Below are 19674 nucleotides of genomic sequence, written 5' to 3' on the forward strand. Positions count from 1 at the left end.
GTCTTAGTGTTTTTATGTCAGGTCTCCAAATTCTAATCTCACCGCAGGATACAGTTCTAATAATTAAGATTATTATGCATGAACTTAGGAAGGCACCACGCAGACACTTCTGTGTTAAGCAATTTAAATTTCTAAACAAAACCTTAACACTCTAATATGTGAACTCTTATGCTTGGAATTGTCAACACAGTACTCCTGGAGATGTTCTCTTAATTTGATCCATACATTTAACCCTCAATGATCACGTTTGTTAACTGGGTAACAGTACGATCGATTATTCTTCGATTGTACTGTTAGCGAGCATACACGGTGAGAGGAAAAAGTCCTTTAAAAAAATTCATGCAACGATATTCATACGAAGGCAATAAAGAAACATGTCCCAAAGGCAAAACATATACGGCAATGAATTCATGGGGAAGATTACATAATTAACGAAATATTTGGAACAATGGTGTGCGGCAGTATGCCTGCTCCAGCAAATACTTATCAATTGGCTAAGGCTTCAATAAATTCGCGGGCAGATTCTGTGCTCAAAAGAAAGATTTCAACACAATATTCTCCCTGTGAGTGTGTAGATTCGTAACCTAGGTTTCTAAAGGTTTAGTTTTCATCGATGAATTCATTGATAATATTTATGCAAATCAAAAGAAAAATAACTACTAAAATACTTCTAAGTGACCGTTTCCCCGTAACCCAATGGCAGCCGTGTTCTTCGTTATCAGTTGATACTTGACGCGCTTATCATGAGTCTTCTAACTATTAGTCCGGGTATGTGTTGTGTGTGGTTGGTTTGTCTTCTTGATCAATTCTTTGCGTTGTAATGTGTGGGTGTGTGTGTATCATACGGGCAGCTTGGCTCTCCCTCTTCCTCAGGTCTACAGTAGTTCTGTCCACAGCTGGGTAGAAGAGTTGGCACGACGCTCGCCATCGGTGCGCGATGATCCTGTCGTCAGGTAGCACCCGCAGCTCGTCCGCTGGCAGCTGACACCCTTGCTTGGTGGCGCTGGTGACGCTGCGGTGTGCTCTCTCCTGCTCCGTCTCTCTGGCAGTGTCGATTGCGCGTGCAGCTGGTTCTCTGCGATGCTGGCTTGGTCGATGCCTGGCGCTTTCCGCCCTTTCTCGACGTTGATTGCTTGACGTTTCCCGCCGTCACAGAACTCTTCGGTGACTGATCGCCCTCGGTGGCTGGCTGTTATCTTCTGTGGTTGGTCATCTTCTGTAGTTGATCGCCGTCTTCTGCCACTGGTAGCTGTGATAGCGATGTATGGCTCGTGTCTGTTTTTTATGCCAAAATTTCTTCCTCTGGCTCGCCCAAAGGACCGGAACTTCCTTTGATTTCACTCTATGCTGCGGGGGGGGGGGGGGGGGGGGGTAGGATTGTACGTGTGTCCATGTGTGTGTGTTCTCATTTATTAAGCCATTGGCTAAGTCTCACCCTGGCTTGATTCTTGTCCCCCTCCTCAGCTATCCCACCATCAAAGGGAAACAGATGCTCCAGATTGCTCCCGAGTGCGTCCTTCTTCTCCACCCTCTGCAATAATTAATCTGGAAGGAGGGGGGGTTCCCCTGTCTGGTGGAGTTCCCTCCCCCCTTTTCTCTTCCCTCCAGGTGTGACATTCTTTTGCCTCTCACAAAGGGGTGTGTTGAGGCTTTTGAAGTTAAACATTTTATTTGACCTCCTATAGCTTGATACCGTACCACTTTATAGTTATGATTCTGTACGTGACTCAAGGTATGTTTGTGGCAGTGTTTACAGTGCTTCCATCGTGGCATTTGATTTTTATTTATAAGAGATGCCCTCTGCCTGCGTATGCAATTCTATCATGTGCTGCTGGAAGACAAAGGTGGTTGGGAGACTCTTCCTCTATGGAATACATTTATCTTGGTCACGTGATCGACTCCCCTCGCCCCATCTCTCCTGGATGACTCCCGGCTTAACTCTTCATAATTATTATTTGGTTTGTTTTCCACGATTCGTGTTTTAAGATTGTATTACTACGTATGTTCCTAGGGTTTGATTAAGTTCTGTTCCCCCGTCTGTATCCAGGGATCCGTGCTGTTATACTAGAGTTATATTTTGATGTCCTGAGGTTAAGAGGTATAACTAAGTTTTAGTTAAGCTTCTTGACTGCTGGAATTCATATTCCTTGTTTTTTTGTAAAGTCATGTAGACGGCAAGATGTAAGAGAATTTAAGGTGAATAACATTAGTATTTTGATTTAAAGCTTTCGTGAATGCAGGGATTCATATTCTTGGTTCTTTCGGTAAAGTCACGTAGAAGAGAAACAATAAAATAATGAAAATATAAAACAATAAAATCTCACGACGTTTCGATTGCAACACAAGCAATCATCATCAGGTGTGAAAACCGCAGCAAGAAAATTTGAAAAAAGTGGCGTTTTTTAACGTTAGCACCACGGAGAGCGATTTGACAGTTTGTTCAGATGGACGAGTCCATCCATGTTCGGAAAAGAGGGGGGAGACGAAAATAATGGATGCGGTCTGAAAGCCACCATAAGCGTGAACAATCAATTAAGACTCGAAATGGTTTATCAAATCCTTCCAATGATTGCTAAGCCAGAATCCATCTTCTCGGTTGAAATTGTCTCTTTGTTTGTATATGTGGATAGCCTCATGAACGAATCTCTCATGGTAGCCAGATGGCTTGCAAAGAACCTCTGTCTTGGAGAAGTCAATGTCATGTGAGCCTACTGAATTATAACAGTGATCTGCCACGGCCGAGGTGTTGGTCCTACTGTGTTTTAGGTCTGCTTTGTGTTCACGAATGCGGTCTGAGACATGTCGTTTGGTTTCTCCAATGTAACTACTACCACAGAGGCAACTTAGTTTGTAGACGCCAGGGATTCTGGACATACAGTTTTATTATGTTATTGTTTCCCTTCTACGTGAAAGAAAGAACCAAGTATAACATTAGTATTAATAATATGTTTTAGAATAACCCACTGTGTAGATTTTAGTCTGGTTTTTAATCGGAGTGAGTGTTTTGGCAGTCTATAATGTTTGCATATTCTTGTTGCTGAGTTTTTGTCATCCCTCGTCTGGGTATTTATGTTTGTTCTACTTATTGGGGTGATAAGTTGTTTCCTCAAGGCCTGGCTCCTTCCTTCGCGGTCGGGTGTCACCTTTGTCTATCTCAATGGGGGTCGTGGTCTCTCCCTTTGTGGTTTTATTGCTGCCCCATGCTGCTAGGAGACAAGGCGGCCGGGAGGCTTCATCTATGGAATCCTTTTCTCTTGGTCACGTGATCGACCCACCTCGCCCCATCTCCCCTGGATGACCCCTGGCTTAACTCTTTATAATCATTATTTGGTTTATGTTTTCCACGTTCGTGATTTAACATTGTCATTTCACGTGTGTTCATAGGGTTTATTAACGTTTGTTCCCCCATGTGTATCCAGGGATCTGTGCTGTTAAACTCGAGTTATATTTTGATGTCCTGAGGTTAGAGGTATAGCTAAGTTTCAGTTAAGCTTCTTGACTGCTGGAATAAATATCCCTTGGTTTTTGTAAAGTCATGTAGACGGCAAAAGGTAATAGAATTAAGTAATAATCCACTATGTAGACTGTAGTCTTGTTTTTAATCGGAGTGATTGTGTTGTCAGTCTATGTCGACTCATTTTGTCGCTAAGTTCTGAACATTAACCGTTGTATTAAGAGAAACGAAAAGGCACATTATTGTAGAATTTGCCTGTTCCTTCGTGGCACCTGGTTGTCTGTGCTCTTAAAACGGGGGCCTTTGAGGCTACGTATATTTCCCCCGTGTCTCATTAGTAATTCCCCCCCTTCTCTTTTCTTTTGGGTTTTATTATATTTTATGGCTTATCTCCGGCTGCCTGGTTCCAGTGTGAGAGGCAGCTGCTGTGAGGGGAGGGGGGGTTTATCTCACCCCCTTTCGCCCCCAAGCGACACCATCAATGATTAAAAAAATATATATTGGCAAAATCATTCTTAATATCAATTTTGGAAAAAGGCCTATATATACAACACTGTAACTTACAGCTTCTTAGACATCACCGCCACGCTCCCACACCCCCTTCATTATTTTGTTCAAAAGAAGTGGCAATCCCTGTTGTTTGGCAGTTTCCTACGCCAAGTGGAGAGCTGTCGACCCCTCATAATTATTGAAGCCAGAACCGGTTCACCGGTCCGCCTGTATTTCAGAGGTCCAGGCAGTACTGGTCCATCTCATGACAGAGGAGAGGGAGCCTCTCATCCACAACGAAACATTCCATTAGGTCCACAAACACACGTAATATAATTGTCCCTGGGAACCGAGATTCCAACCATATAAGCACAACTTCCCACGTAGGTATATGAGGCTCTGTATGACGCCATGAGTTTATATTGTTTTCTATGTGAGTATATGGGTATCTATGCGAGTCTATGGGTATCTATATGAATATATCGGTATCTATGTATGTCTATTGATTTCTACATGAACCTGTGGTTATTTATGCGAGAATATGGGTCTATATTTGAGTCTATTAATTTATATGTGATTTTGTGGGTATCTATGTGAGTATATGGGTTCATCTAAATATCTGCTTATCTATATTAGTCTGTAGATTTGTACGTGAATCTGTGGGTACGTATACAAGTCTATAAGTATGTATGTGAGTCTATGCGTATCTATTTGCATCTGTGGGTATCAATAGGTCGATATTTGAGTCTATTTGTGTTGAACTAAGGTTGTGGATAGTTATGCGAGTCTATAGAAATCTATCTCAACGGTGACGTGAACAGTGCACATCTATGACAGTAATCAACCAGGGGAGCAACAGTGCCAGAACGGCTAACCTAAACAGCAATGCTCACAGAGTGCTCTGATGCTGGGTCCACGTCACCTCTCCTGAGAAGCCTAGCAGAGGCCAGCGCAGGAGCGTGGACACGTGGCTATTGTGATGCTGCCGTCTAGCACTTTGAACGCAGGGAAGAGTGGACCATCGTATTGCACAAAGTAGTAGGTGTGCAAGTGGACCCGTGCCTGTGAAACATCATAGAATGACAGTCGGTCCATGTCACAGTCCAGCAGAATGCCCACCCTGTCGATGTGCCAGCCACTACGGCCACCATCGCAGCTGATTTCAATGTCGGTTTGCTCTGCATCGTGAAAGGCACTCAGATTTCCATCGTCGTCGTCGTCATCATCGTCTCTGTATTTGATGCACCACGACTCGGCATTTTCACCCAGCTCCGCATCGCTGGTATTGCCGCTCCGCTCCATCGACCCGTAGCAGACGCCCACACACCACTCGACGCACTCGCTGACGTCCACCTCCCAGTAGTGCAACCCGGAGGTGTAGCCCTCCTCGCACAGCGCTTGCCTCCAGTAGGAGAACGCCTCACAGCCCTCCGTCACGTCCCGCCGCCTCCTGAGGGGCCGAGACAGGCTCAGGGCCTTGCCACAGTCGTCGGCGTCCAGTTGGTAGTGGAGTGTATCTTCATCAAGGGTTGGGCTCCTGAAATCTTCTCGGTCATAGAACGCACGCGGAAAGGACAGCGGTTAGTCATCGGCTCCCTTAGCTGGTGGACTGCTTCTGCTGTTGTTGATACAATGACAAACAACGGTGCTGGAGAATCCCAAACAGCTGCACTGCCACCTTTCAGATCTTGGGTTTAAGTAGAGGTTTCACCTGCCCGTGGTTACACCGGGTACTCGGGGGGTGTACGAAGAGTGCGATCGCCAAAAAACATAACCGTTGGGTTGTCTCTTAACTATATACACAAGGACAGCGTGTACATCATCAAAGCGTGTTTGTTTGCATGTTTTACCACCAACAGGATGTGTGAGTCATGCAGACTTGATGATTCCTTGCAAAAGGTGTGTCTATTTGGTGTTTGAACATCTTAACACCTCCTGTAGTATTATTCTTTTTTTACAGAAAGGGTAATAATGCATATAATTTTTTTCATCACACAAACTGATAACTTATCACTCTATCTCCATGCGAGAGTGTCCTTTTAGGTGCATTTCCACCTTGGGCTGCCATTCTGTCTCTTCGTCTGCAACATCACCCATCGGTCCTGCTAGTCGACGTAAACTGCCCAAACCCCCTAAAAGTTTCCCTGCCAAGTCAAGATGATGCCACTAACCTTTGCATTTTTTCTCTGTAATGCGTACGGCACCCTTTCTGTCTCTCAGTGCAATTCTATGCATGCGACCTCTCCACGCTCACTTGCGCCCCATTCGAGTGTCCATTCAAGTTGTCTACCAGCGTCCCCCCCCCACCCCCCGCTTGTGATTCGGTGTGTTCCACAGCAGGTCGTTTGCGTGCTGACGGAACACCCCTCTCCCTCCTGTAGCTCGCCGGGACCGCTGCCGCCCGTTCTCTTGCGCCTCTTCACGTCGTCACAGTCATTCGTTCCCAAACTCTGAATTCATAGGCGGCAGAAGCTTTCCTTTGTTTTTGGATGGCGTGGTCACATAGACGTAGTCACATTAATGTGAGATTCGTGTTTGACGCATTTGGTAACTCCCTTCATTTATATATTTCCATTTGCGGAATAGCTGATTGCACCTGCCGTGTTCAGTCAGCACGCGATCTGGGCATCCCACTTCCCCCACATGGCAGTGAGCCTCCGGATAGCAGGAGGGTGGTTAGAGCCTCAACACCTCTTCTCCATTGCCCATTCTCGTCCTCTTCCCTCCTCCTCACCCCTCCACTCCTTCCCTCCCCTGTAGTCCCTTTCGTGATCCCCTGAGTAGAACCACCTGGTAGCCCGCTACTACACCATTCCATTCTGTGTCACCATGTTGTAAGCCATGTTCATCAAGCGCCTGGAGTGAAGGGCTATATAAATATACGTGTTTAATTAGATTCGATCATCAGATGTACCACTTATTAGCGTTTTCATCGTTATCAAAATAGATAACAGGAACGGTGGGTGAGTGATTCGGTGAGTGGGTGAGTGAGCAATTTAGTGGGTGAGTGAATGAGTGGGTGAGTGAGTGGGTGGGTAGGTGAGCGAGTGGGTGGGTGAGTGGGTGGGTGGGTGGGTGAGTGAGGTGGGTGAGTGAATGGGTAATTTGGCGCATTGGTGGATCTACAGATTAAATGCAGAACTTTACAATTGTAAATTATTATTCATTATATTATTATTAAGTGTGTTCTCTATTCCACAACTTTGATGCCAAATAAAAATATCCCCTGTATAGCCGGTAGCAGTCTGCAGGGGCAAGTGTTGTTATCGAGCAGCGCCGAGGGGGTGGTTGGCTATCACCAGACCCAGGCACATTTGTCTCCCCAGTGGCGATGTATACTACACACCACACCAGGTACTCATTTGAGGATGAGTTGAGCTGGGGTGGGGGCTGGGGGCCCAGGACCGGTTCATATAATCATCACTGGTGTTGGTGGCCATGAGCAGGAATTGAACTTGGGTCGCCTGGTTCGCAACGCAGCCACTCGTTAACCACTGTGCCACCGCATGCACGCACACAAACTTACTTCTGAGCATCGCGTTTTCTGTCTTCCAATTGGAGATTCTGGGGGAGAGACTCTGCAGCAGGCCATGCAAGGATGAAAATAGGTCTCTAGTCACGATGTTGTCATTTGGCGGGTTCTTCATCATCGCGGCCGTTATCCTGAACGTGGAAGAAACAAATAAGGAATAAGAACATCGTGGATCTATGGGAAAACCTTTGTTGGCCAGTATCAAGATGATTACAAAGAATAGGCTTGCAATACCCTTCCCGGTAAGAATAAGAATCATAATACAGGAGTTGTGTTAAGATGTTCAAACACTAAATAGACACACCCTTTATTGCAAGGCATCATCACGTCTGCGTGAACCACACCACGCTCACTGATAATAATAATAATGTATGCATTGTCTTCAAAATTGATTGGCCTGCACCAGAGCAACAGCCTCCTGGAGGAATCCGATGAGGTATAAAGCTCTTTTTCACAGATGTCCAGTAGGCACGGGTAACAACGTTAAAACAAACAATACAAAAATACATGATCGCAGTGAAAAGTACAAAAAAGGTAAAAAACAAATGACCCAAACACATACAAATAAAACAAAACCAACCCGATTTTAGCAGGCAAAGCCCACCGAGGTAATAACTTTTCTTTTAAAGCTACCTGGACACACATGATAACTCAACAAAGTGGCTTAGAAATGTGACGGTTACAGCAGCAAAAAAAATCTAAATAGTCTAGATGCATGTTTCTAAATGTGGAGGGAAAACCCGGAGAAAAAATCCACGCAACCACCAGGACAGAGAGAGACATGCAGACTCCTAATATGCAGCAGCAGGCGTCAGGGTCGGTACTATCATGATGATGATAAATAAAAGTATGGCAATAATACAGCTTCCTTCATGACAAGGCCATAAAGGAGACTGTAGCTCTGGTGTAGGCCAATCAGTTCCAAGGACAATGCGTAGATTATTATGATGGAAGTGTGTTTGCACATTTCACTACAAGCATGATGTGCGGGTGAACACAACTTGATGATGGCCTTGTGATCGTAGGTGTCTCGACATATTAATACAACTCCGGTGTTATCATTGCGGGGAAGGATAAAGTGAGCATATTATTTATTCACCATCGTGGTACCAGTAAAACATGGATCTTGAATGTTCAATTAAACTGGGATTGGGGAGTTGAGTGGCGGTGGAGTGACGTGAAGGTGTCCGACCTACCTTCTCTCCAACTCACCGCTCACCTGCGACAGAGGGACAGGGGTGCACGCGTGAGACATCCATTGGTAAGCTGGTCACCATCTCAGGGTAACCTCATCTCATGTTGATATACGGAGTGTACCAAAATGAATACTACACCAAAAAAAAGTTGAATATCTGTATTGTCTTGATTTAAAGCTTTCGTGACTGCAGGGATTCATATTCTTGGTTCTTTCGGTAAAGTCACGTAGAAGGTTTTCACACCTGATGATGATTGCTTGTGTCGCAGTCAAAATGTCGTGAGAATTTATTGTTTTATATTTTTATTATTTAATTGTTTCCCTACTACATGACTTTACCGAAAGAATCAAGAATATCTGTATTGTCATTCGAGATGCTGATATGAATTTAATATGAATGCTGCACGTAATAGACATTTACGTTTTCGTTTATTTAATGTTATGGTATTGATTAGATATGCTCGAATTATTAATAAACTTGTATATGTTGCCCATCGTTCAGAAAAAAAAAATTAAAACACAGCTGTAGGCACGCATGATGACTCAGCATTCACAATACCATGTTTTAGTTCTTCCAGGTCAGTTGGTTTGCGAGCCTAAGACTTTACTTAAAAAATTGAAATACAAATTTAATGGTTTTAAGTCAAAAATAGGGTTTCTCTTTCAACAAAAAAAGCCTACGTGTTAAACTAAAGAAATGGGTTTGTCAATCTAGATGATGTAAAGGTGCATCGTAGCTCTCAGTGGCTTCCTAATATCAGAAGAAAACATTTTCCCAGATGGCCGCAGAAGCAGCGTGTTTGAAAATGCCACGAAATGAAGAGTTGACCGCTTTTGTTCGACGGCTGAGCCAATAACCGCCGCTGCTGCTGCTGCGAGGATGACAGGAGTTCGCGTGATGGTGGTATACAGCTCCTTGACGAGATCACCAAAAGTATTGTGTGGTTCATTCGTGGCAGGCACTTTGTGTGTGTGTGTGTCATGAACGCGACCTTTTAACACTGTATTCGTTCAGCCAATGCAGCAGCAGTAGCAGAAGGTGCTATTGACGATTTCCACACTACTGGTGCCCTCTGTTCTCCACGTACCTGGATAGCCCGCACGTGATTCGTTTCCTGCAAAGCCGCCTGCACCTCTTTGGTGACAGCCACCATCTCAGCGACCATCTTCTCTCGGGGCGCCATCTGGCCATGGATTAGGCCCAATAGTTTACTCTGCTCTGCATGCGCCAACTGCTTGAGTGTGGCCCTTTCTTCCTCGAGGGACTTGATTGCAGCGTTAAAAGCGTCGTCTATGGATTTGTCAAAAGCTGCCGACGTTCCCTGAAATGGGACGAGTATAAAATTTTCCGCGTGAAAAGATTACAGTTTTAGCTACAAGTACCACCGCTGCATGGATGAGCATGACCCACGTGAGTTGCGAGCTGTCATTCGTCCAAAGTTCGCCACGTGGATGAGAGTGTGGGTTGGCGGAGGCGAAGGGGCATTGACAATGCTGTGGCGTGCGAGAAAGAACAATTGACGGAGCTGCTGCTCAATTCGCCAACAGTTAGCTGGTAGGAGCATCAGCAACGCGCCACACCAGCATGACGGCAGCTTGCAAAAACCCAACCAATAGCAGATGTCTATTGCAATTTATATTAATATATTAACCCCCCCTCTTCTCTTCTGATTGGTTCACAATTGACATCACATTTATTTCTCCTATATTTAAGACCGAAACAGGAGGATTTCTCCACAATTCTGGCTGTCACCTGATATGGCTGGTTGTTTATAATTACTGGCGAAACATCAGTATATGAATTGCAAATGTTGTGGGGGGTTTTACTCTCCAACAAATATCAAATTGGCACGTTTTATTGGCATGACAAACCACCATACTAATTGGCTATGTCGGGTGGTGGCCGGTTTGATATCGGCATTAAGTGGAATCGGTATTAATGTGTTGAATCAAAGGGCAGCACGAAAATGAGCATATGAGGTATTGATCTAAACAAAGGAATTCGTGGAGGAAGGACAGAATTACGTAAGAATAGGCTTTACTGTTTCTGATAAGAATACGAGGTGTTAAGATGTTCAAACATATTTTTTGATAGCTCAACCAAATAGCTTATTATCATCAGGTGGAAATTTAAAGCAGCAGTCAAATAATCTAAATGCCCGACATTGATTCTAAATGTGTACGGAAAAAAGAGGGGACCTGGAGACAAATCCACACAACCATGAGAAGAGCGAGAGAGAGAACCAAACTCAAAAGATACAGCAGCAGGCATCGTCAGGGTCGGGATCGAACCCACAACCTCCTGCATACGAGGCATGGGAGATAACATCTCCTAGCCACGAGGGCACCCAAAAACCGAAATGGACAGCGACTATCACTACAAGGCCTAATCAAGACTGCATTAACCACACACCATGCTTGTGGTAAAATATGCAAAAAAAAACTGCTTTGATTATAAAGTAGGCATTCTCCTTGGAACTGATTGACCTGCAACCAGAATCAAGATTTTTCAAGATGACCATCAGATGTATCAAGGTGATCATCCTGATATTGGTGCACGACAATCAGTGATACTGGTAAAAAAATGGGTCCCGGTGTTATACCAAAGTATAATGCCAAAAGGCGAACACAGCACGATGACAATGCAAATATCAAAGTATCAATAGCTCGGGTTGGCCAATATAACTGCCTTTTTTTCTGTTTCAAAGCTAGTGGGTATGTTACTATCAAAGCACTTTTGTTTTTACCTTTTACCACAAGTGTGATGTTGTGGTTGGTGCAGACTTGATCATGCCTTGTCGTGATAATTCACGATGTAACACGATTTTTGTTCCTGGGTAGTGTTATTTTCTAATTGCTTATGCCTCAAAAGTATAGAAAATGGCTATTATTCCCCACAAACTTTGCTTACTTACTACCCAGGAACAAAAAACGAATTTTGTTACACAGTGAATTATATAATTGGTGTCTATTTGCTGTTTGAACATCGCAAACACCTACTCCATAATTATTATTATTGCCAAGAAGGGTAATAAAGCCGATTATTTGTATCATCAATCATCTTCATTTCATGGGAATTTGTGTTATTGTGTCATTGGGTCTCACCTCTACATTGGCTTCCGTGTTCTTCAGTATATTCAATCTTGCTGCAACTTTCCCATTATGTGTCATAAGTTGTTGGAGTGAACGCGATAGGGATTCCTGTTTTAAGAAAAAGAAAACAAACCAAACAAAAAAAGCCTATAGCAAAACGATTTAAATCATACACGATATTTACCCATTAAATGAAAAGGGTTGTTGTTGTTGTTGTTCAGAAAAAATGTAAGGAACCAGAAAGAGAGGAAGACCAAACACAGAAAATTATGGCTTGAAGAAAGCGTCATCAGGGGATTGGTGCCAGAAAGATGTAGCCACTAACTTGAGCCATATTTGCACTTCAAGACAGAGGAGAAAGTGGAAACAACAAGTGAAGAAAAGTGCAGTGGGCACCTACTCCGGGCTATTTTGCCTCATGGATCGTGATGATATACTACACTACTATTCATGACACGACTATACGCTACACTATACACTACGCTATACACTACACCAGTGGTTCTAAACCTGGGGTGCACGCACCCCCTGGGGGTGCGAGATGCCCTTTCTGGGGGTGTGAGACATGCCAGATGTTTTTAGAAGCTAAATCGTTGAACACAAATTAAGCACAGGTACGCAAGTCCCACTACTTTATTTCTTCAAACCTATGTATTTATTAACATTATTACTATTAAAAAAATGTTGTATCTGTCTTTGTGTCTATAGCCGTGTTCCCACTGCCTTGTGGATAAGTCTGGGAAGACAAAAGCTAGGGGAGCACACCCTGAGATTAAAGCAACGTGCTGGTGGCGCGCGAAAGGCGGTCCTCCGATAGACTGGAGCTCCGGCAGCCTCCTGCAACTGTGGAAGAGGGCCAGTCATCCTGGGTTCTCCCTTTGCACTGGATTCCACCCTATTGCAGTGAAGAAGTGCTGTTGGGATTTACGCACCCTCAACCGCACTCTAAATATACTCTTTGCGCAGGTATCCACTTCTGCCTCTGTGAATCGAGCATCTGTAAAACTGGACAAAAGTCTGGCGGCGTTGAGTGGTGTGGCGACGGGAGTAGGTACGAACATATCCGAAGCTCCTAGTCAGACCCCTGCACGCCAGCGGCACAGGGCATTTGGTCACTAGCAGCTGGGGCTGAGTTGCAGCTGCTCTCGGCAGACCTCTGTGTGACTGAGTAGTCCTATATAGGATCCGCACTGATCACCCATGGGGAGGGGCCTTGAAAAGGTGGCCTAAACATTGCAAACTCAAACTTATGTGGATAGGTAACCGCACCTATAGGGTTGTTCCAGTCTGCAGTCGAAAACACAATAAGAATATAAATCTTGAATTAAAGTTTCCGTGACTGCTGGAATTCATATTCTTGGGTCTTTCGGTAAAGTCACGTAGATAGGTTATTTTCTTTGAACCTATCTAAGTGACTTTACTGAAAGACCCAATAATATAATAAGAAAATAATCTCCGTTAAACTGGCAACGTGGAATGTAAGAACCCTATTGGATGCTGACCGGGACACTGAGAGACCCCATCGAAGAACTGCCGTAGTTGCAGCGGAACTTAAGCGATAAAACATTGATATTGCTGCACTTAGCCAAACAAGACTCCTGGATGAAGACTCCCTGAAGGAGGGCGGCCAGGGTTATACCTTCTTCTGGAACGGATACCTCCAAAGAGTACAACATCGACATAGTGTGGGATTTGCAATAAAAAACAGTCTCCTACCCAATCTCACAGAGAGTCTGATTGGCATGAGTAAGAAACTCATTACGGTATGCTTCTCGCTACCAAAGAAGCGCTATGCCACACTTATAAGTGGCTATGCACCGACTTTACCATCAGAGAGCGAGGTTAAGGATCGCTTCTACCAAGCACCAGATGAGGCCCACCGTCACATCCTCAGCAAAGATATATTTTTGCTGGGTGACTTCAATGCTAGAGTGGGAAAAAACAACCAGGTGTGGAGTGGAGTTATTGGTAGGCATGGCATTGCGCAAGCTTATGCAAAATGGCATGAGGTTATTGACCCTTTGCGCTGAACATAGCTTGACCATCACGGACACCATATTTCAACTAAAAGACAAATATAAGACATCCTGGAAGCACCCACGTTCCAAACATTGGCACTTAATGGATTACATCATTGTGAGACGTTCTGATATAAAATGTCTTATTCACCCGTGCAATGAGAGGTGCTAAGTGCTGGACACATCACAGACTTATCACGATCAAACTACAGGTGAGAGTGCGCCCTCCTGTCTCTAAAAGTCAGGAAAGAAGCAACTTGACTGTGCCCGGCTCTGAAATGCTGTGGTCCGAAACGACCTTTGATGATCTCTGGCTGAGAAATTGGAAGACGTTGAGCCTCTCCTAAGCGCAGATGATTCCATTGATGGAAAGTGGTCCTCTATCAGCTCAAGGCTCTATGAGGCAGCAGCCAACTCCCTCAGCCACAAGCGCATAAGACACAAGGATTGGTTCGATTAAAACTCTGCATCAATAACTTTCTTACTCAAAGATATGCACAAAGGTCACAGTGCTATAATCAACAACCCCACATCAGACACATTTCAGCAGCGATGGCGAGCATTAATAAAGGAGGTGCAGTCTACAATGTGTGCCCTGCAGAACGAGTGCTGGGTATCGAAGGTGAACGAAATACAATCCTACACCGACAAAAATGATATGCACAACTTTTATGGTGCAGTGAAAACCATCTATGGCCCATGAAACTGCTCTGTCTCTACCCTGAAATCGGTTTATGGCCTGACCCTCATAAAGGACCAGAAAAAGATCACACAGAGATGGGCCGAACATTTCGAAGCCCTTCTCAACCAACCCTCCCCTGCAGACCACTCTGTTCTGGATGAACTACCTGACTGCCCCACTATTCAAGACCTGGATCTCCCACCGACCTTCACAGAGGTACAGTCAGCAGTAAAGTTTTTTGAAAACAACAAGACCCCAGGTCCTGACAGAATCACTGCGGAGATCTTCAAACAAGGAGATTACCTTTGCATCCGAGCACTACACCTCTTCATCACTCAAGTTTGGGAGCATGAAATCATCCCCCAGCAATGGCGGGACGCAAACATCATCACCATCTACAAAGGCAAGGGTGATACGTCCATGTGTGGCAACAGCCGTGGCATTTCACGACTGGCTGTTGCTGGCAAGGTCCTTGCCAAAGTAACGCTCCACAGACTGTTGCAGAGCGTGACAGAGGAGCTGTTACCTGAGTCACAGTGTGATTTCAGGCTAAACAGGAGCACTGTAGACAGTGCTCCTGTTAACACAGCATGGCAGCTCGAGGAGAAGTGTTGAGAGCAGCATCAGGACCTCTTCATGGCTTTTGTCGATCTGACGAAGGCCTTCGACACAGTTAACAGGGAGTTTCTGGGGGACGTTTTGCTGAAGTTTGGCTGTCCAAGAAAATGCGTCAATATCCTGCGTCAATTTCATGAGGGGATGATGGCAGGGGTGACCATAGGAGGCCAGGAGTCCGAGCCCTTCAGGGTGTGCACCAGCATATGCCAGGGATGAGTCCTTGCTCCGGTACTCTTCAACATTTTCCTCCTATGTGTCAACACGCTACTGCACAAGGAGATTGAGAAGAATAGTGGTGTTACAGTGGACTTCAGGCTGGATGGCAAACTTTTTAACATCAGGAGGCTCTGAGCTGGCCAAAAAATAACATCCGAGCCTGTCATCGAGGTGCAGTATGCTGATGACTGCACGCTCGTGGCCAACACACCAGATATCCTGCAAGTCACGCTTACAGCTGCTGCAAGTGCATATCATAGATTGGGTCTCTTGGTGAACATCATGAAGACTGAAGTAGTATGCCAGTGGGCATCTACTAATCCACCTTATCCACCCACCATCACCATCTTTGAGAAACCACTCATAATAGTGGTATCCTTTATGTACCTGTACAGCTTTCTGTCTGGCGTCTACAGCATTGAAAGGGAAATACAAAACCGAGTAAAGCAGGTGTCATCCTCTTTTGGCAGGCTCAGAAAAAGGGTATTCCAGAACAAGGACCTCAGCCTACACACTAAAATATCTGCTTACCCGGAAATGGTCATCACAGCACTCCTTTACAGCTGTGAGACCAGGGCATTGTACAGTCGCCACATCTTTATGGTTGAGGCCTTCCATATTCGGTGTCTTCAATGCATCATGGGGATAACCTGGTGTGACCGAGTGCCCCAAACTGAGATACTCTGCAAAATCAACTGCATCACTATGGAGGCTACCATCATCCAGCACACACTCCGCTGGCTCGGTCACGTCATCAGGATGCCAACGGAGCATCTTGTATGTAAGGTCTTGTATGGCCAGCTGCACCTAGGCCACCGCTCTACAGGGGGCCAGAAAAGGCGCTACAAGGACCAACTGAAGACGGCCATGAAAAAGTGCAGCCTGAACCCTAGCCAGCTGGAGGACATGACTGCAGAATGCTCCATCTGGAGCCAGCTGTGCCAGCAAAGAGTGTCGAAGCTCGAAGAGGACCGAAGTGAGCTACGGAAAAGGAAGCGTCTCAAGAGACGTGAAGCCAGAACCATACCTACACCTCCAATCAGCGACTTTGCCTGCTCTGTCTGTAGCAGACGCTGTGGGTTGAGGATTGAACTTCACAGTCACACAAAATCCCACAAATAGAGGCAGAGGTGGAAGGTCATCATCGGATACAATGGACAACCCCGAAGAAGAGAGAAGAGATATTTTCACGATTTAAAACCAAAGGGGTGCAAGGCTGCAGTAAAGGTTAAGAACCACTGCACTACATTATACCTACATTACACTACCATACACTATGTTAAAATACACTACACTATATGCTACACTACTATATACTACACTATACACTACACTACTATACACTCTGCTATGCACTACACGATATACTACACGACCAAGATGTGCCAATAACGTGAGCCATATTGGCACTACAAGACAGAGAAACGAAAGTGAAAACAGCAATGAGTGACGTAAAGTGCAGTGGACACCTACTACGGGCTATCTGTCCCATGGATCGTGATGATAATTTACCCATGGGAAGCCCTCCGCTGATTTCCCAACGCTTTCTCCCGAAGGTCTTGCGTTATGAGCGATCGACAAATCCCTCATTGAATGGTTCATTGAGGAGCGGGAGGAGACCAGGATTCATACAGCCTACTCACGAATGGCAAGGAAGTCTTATCTCCCTCGCCTGGTATACAGGAGGTAGGGGGTTTGATCCCAACCATGACGTCTGCTGTATATGTGGAGTTTGCGTGTCTCTCCCTCTTTCTCTTCCCACAGTCGTGTGGATTTGAATCTGGGTCCTACAGTTTTCCATCCACATTTAGAATAAACATCACTTGTTTAGAGTGTGTCACTGCTACTATAAATATCCAAATGATATGCAATTTGCTTCAGCTATGATTTGTGATGGCCAGGTAGATTCTGAAAAATAGCTGTATAAGCTAAGTGGGCCTTTCCTGGTAAAATAAAAAAAAGCTTGTAGTTTTTGTTAGATTATCGTTTACTAAATGCACACAGTCCTGAAACATCGCGAGGAGTGTTCAAAGCAACACTGTCGATTTTGGCAAGGTTATTTATTTTCAACGTGGATTTTTTTGTTTTAGTTTTGCGTGTACTAGTGGGCATTCACAAGTCGAGTTTAAAACAAAGTTCGAGTGCAAAACTCCAACGTTTTATTGCTTCGCGACCACATTCATCCCACGAAGTCGCATCAATTGAGGAGGCCAGTCACAACCATGCTTGGCCCAAACCCAGATTCCAATCTGACCTCTGAGCCACACCACGGCCATCACTACTACCACCACCATCATCATCACCACCACCACCACCAACAACAACAACCACCATTTCCCACTAAGTGGCAGTGACATCACCACGGCACTCGTGCCAGGCTATGTGCATGTTAAGGCTATGTGAAGTGTCAAACACCCGCCAGCAGTAGGTCACGTGGCAGACCCAGGTGCTATGGGTCGACTGACTCAGATGACTGGCCGATGCACCACCTGTGCCCCCTACTATGCCAAGTTGCTATGTTTTAGCCACCCGACATTCTGCTCATTGTTGTGAGCGTCACTCCTCTGCCCTCCGTTGTTGCTGGAGGGTGACTGCCTCCAACTGCCCAGTAGCGTCCTTAACGAACCTCCACCACAGAGGCCGATCTTGACACCGCTTGTACCAGTCATTGGCATGTCCAATCAGCTCTACATCCTCTTGTACCACATCACTCCATCTCTTCTCTATCCCGTGCGGTGCCCGTTTAGCTGGCCTAACCAAAAGCCACCGGTGAGCTGCCGGAGGAGCTCACCATTGGGACATTGTCCAAAATTTTCAAGGATTTGTGAGCTCCTTACACAATCCAACCTGGTTAAACCCAGGATAGATCGTAGGCAGGCCAGCTTAAATGTTTCCAACTGGCAAAGATGTTTCATTAGGGGGGTCCACGTTTTGCAAGCATAGAGAAGGAAGGGCATGACAGTGGCAGAGAAGACGCAAAGCTTTGTGTGGAGCAACAGACCAGGTAGCTTCCACAGTGTTACGCAGCCGATGAAAAGTTAATGCCGCTTGACTGATCTGGAGTAAGACCTCTGCTGTCAAACCAGAACCGGACAAGAGCACACTGTTCAGGTATGGGAAACACTCCACTATCTCCACAATTGCCCCATCACCAATTGAGAGTTGTGGGGGTGGAGTATCTGATGGTACAAAATGCCCAGGCAGGTGCTTAGTTTGGGTGGGACTGATGATAAGGCCCCACCTCTTAGTTGCACGCTCCAGGTTCAGCAGCAGTGCCTCCAACTCCTCCTCTGAGTGAGCAGCAATCACCAGATCATCGGCATACGTAACATGGTTGACCAATAGGGAGCCATCCCTTGACCGAACCCAGGCATTGATCAGCCTCCCATTATATCTGTACCAAATGGAAATTCCTCCAGTACAGCTACTGAAGGCTTCACGAACTACATAGTCGAAATAGATGTTAAGTAATGTGGGAGCCAGAGGACATCCCTGTCGCACCCCAAGGTGAAAAGGGAATGGCTCCGACTCCCGACCACGTAGTTTAACCCGGGGCTCGCTCACCATCATTAAGGTCCTTAATGATTGTGAGCAGAGACTAAGGGATTCCGAAAGCACGAAGAACAGCCCAGAGCCCTAGCCTTTTAATGATATCATAGGCCTTGAAACCACATTGGGGCTCCGCAAGCCTCTCCTCAGCATGACTTGCAAGGCGATGTTGAATAATCCTTGCCAGAACCTTTCCCAGCACAGAGGAGTGAGATGCCCCTGTAGTTGTTACAGTCTGTGTGGTCCTCCTTCTTAAAGAGAGGGACCACCAGGGCATCCTTCCAATCCTGTAGAACCTGTCCAGTGATCCCGTTTGTTATTATGATTTCATGAAGGGCAGTCTGTGCCCAAACGCAACCCTCCCTCAGCATTTTCCTTGGAAGATCATCTCTGCTTGGTGCGTTTCCCGGTCTCAGACTCTGGATTGCCTTCTGTTCTTCTTTAACAGATGGCACCTCAGCCAGCCACTCACAGGGGGTGACTACGTCTTCCAATATTTAAGACACTGCAGCCTGAGCAGGGTCATCCCCACTTTGCCCCATTATGTTTTCCAGGCTGAGGGATTTCCTCTCCCCCAAGACCTCACAGAAATGTTCAGCAAATCTGAAAACCTGTTCCTAGGGGTCGGAATTTGATCAGCGTTTTTTCCCCTAATGATGGTGATAGTTGTGGCACTGCAAATGACGTTTTTGATGGCATTAGAGTGATTTGTGGTCACGAGCAACTGAGGCAGACTCCATCTCCTCAGCAACCCGCGACCACCACCCGTCCTTGCAGCTCCTCACGGCTCTCCGAACCTCTGAGTGAAAGCTGCGGTAAGCCTCCTCA

At 45.6% G+C, this 19674-nt stretch overlaps 1 protein-coding gene across 2 annotated transcripts in view; it reads right to left on the minus strand.

Moving 5' to 3' along the window:
• Positions 1-225: 225 nt before the first annotated feature.
• LOC142907805 (tripartite motif-containing protein 14-like) overlaps positions 226-19674 on the minus strand; it is a 29944-nt gene continuing 10495 nt past the window's right edge. For both annotated transcript variants that reach the window (XM_076057616.1, XM_076057615.1), the window contains 5 exons: positions 11776-11871; positions 9759-9992; positions 8672-8694; positions 7470-7606; positions 226-5487 (listed from right to left, as the gene is read on the minus strand). In XM_076057616.1, the coding sequence (XP_075913731.1) occupies positions 4880-5487; positions 7470-7606; positions 8672-8694; positions 9759-9992; positions 11776-11871 (1098 nt within the window). In that variant the 3' untranslated portion in view covers positions 226-4879. The remainder of the gene's footprint in view (positions 5488-7469; positions 7607-8671; positions 8695-9758; positions 9993-11775; positions 11872-19674) is intronic.

The sequence above is a fragment of the Petromyzon marinus genome, chromosome 83, assembly GCF_048934315.1.
Source record: "Petromyzon marinus isolate PM22_M1 ecotype Great Lakes invasive population chromosome 83, UKy_Petmar_22M1.pri1.0, whole genome shotgun sequence".
Taxonomy (NCBI): Eukaryota; Metazoa; Chordata; class Hyperoartia; order Petromyzontiformes; family Petromyzontidae; genus Petromyzon; species Petromyzon marinus.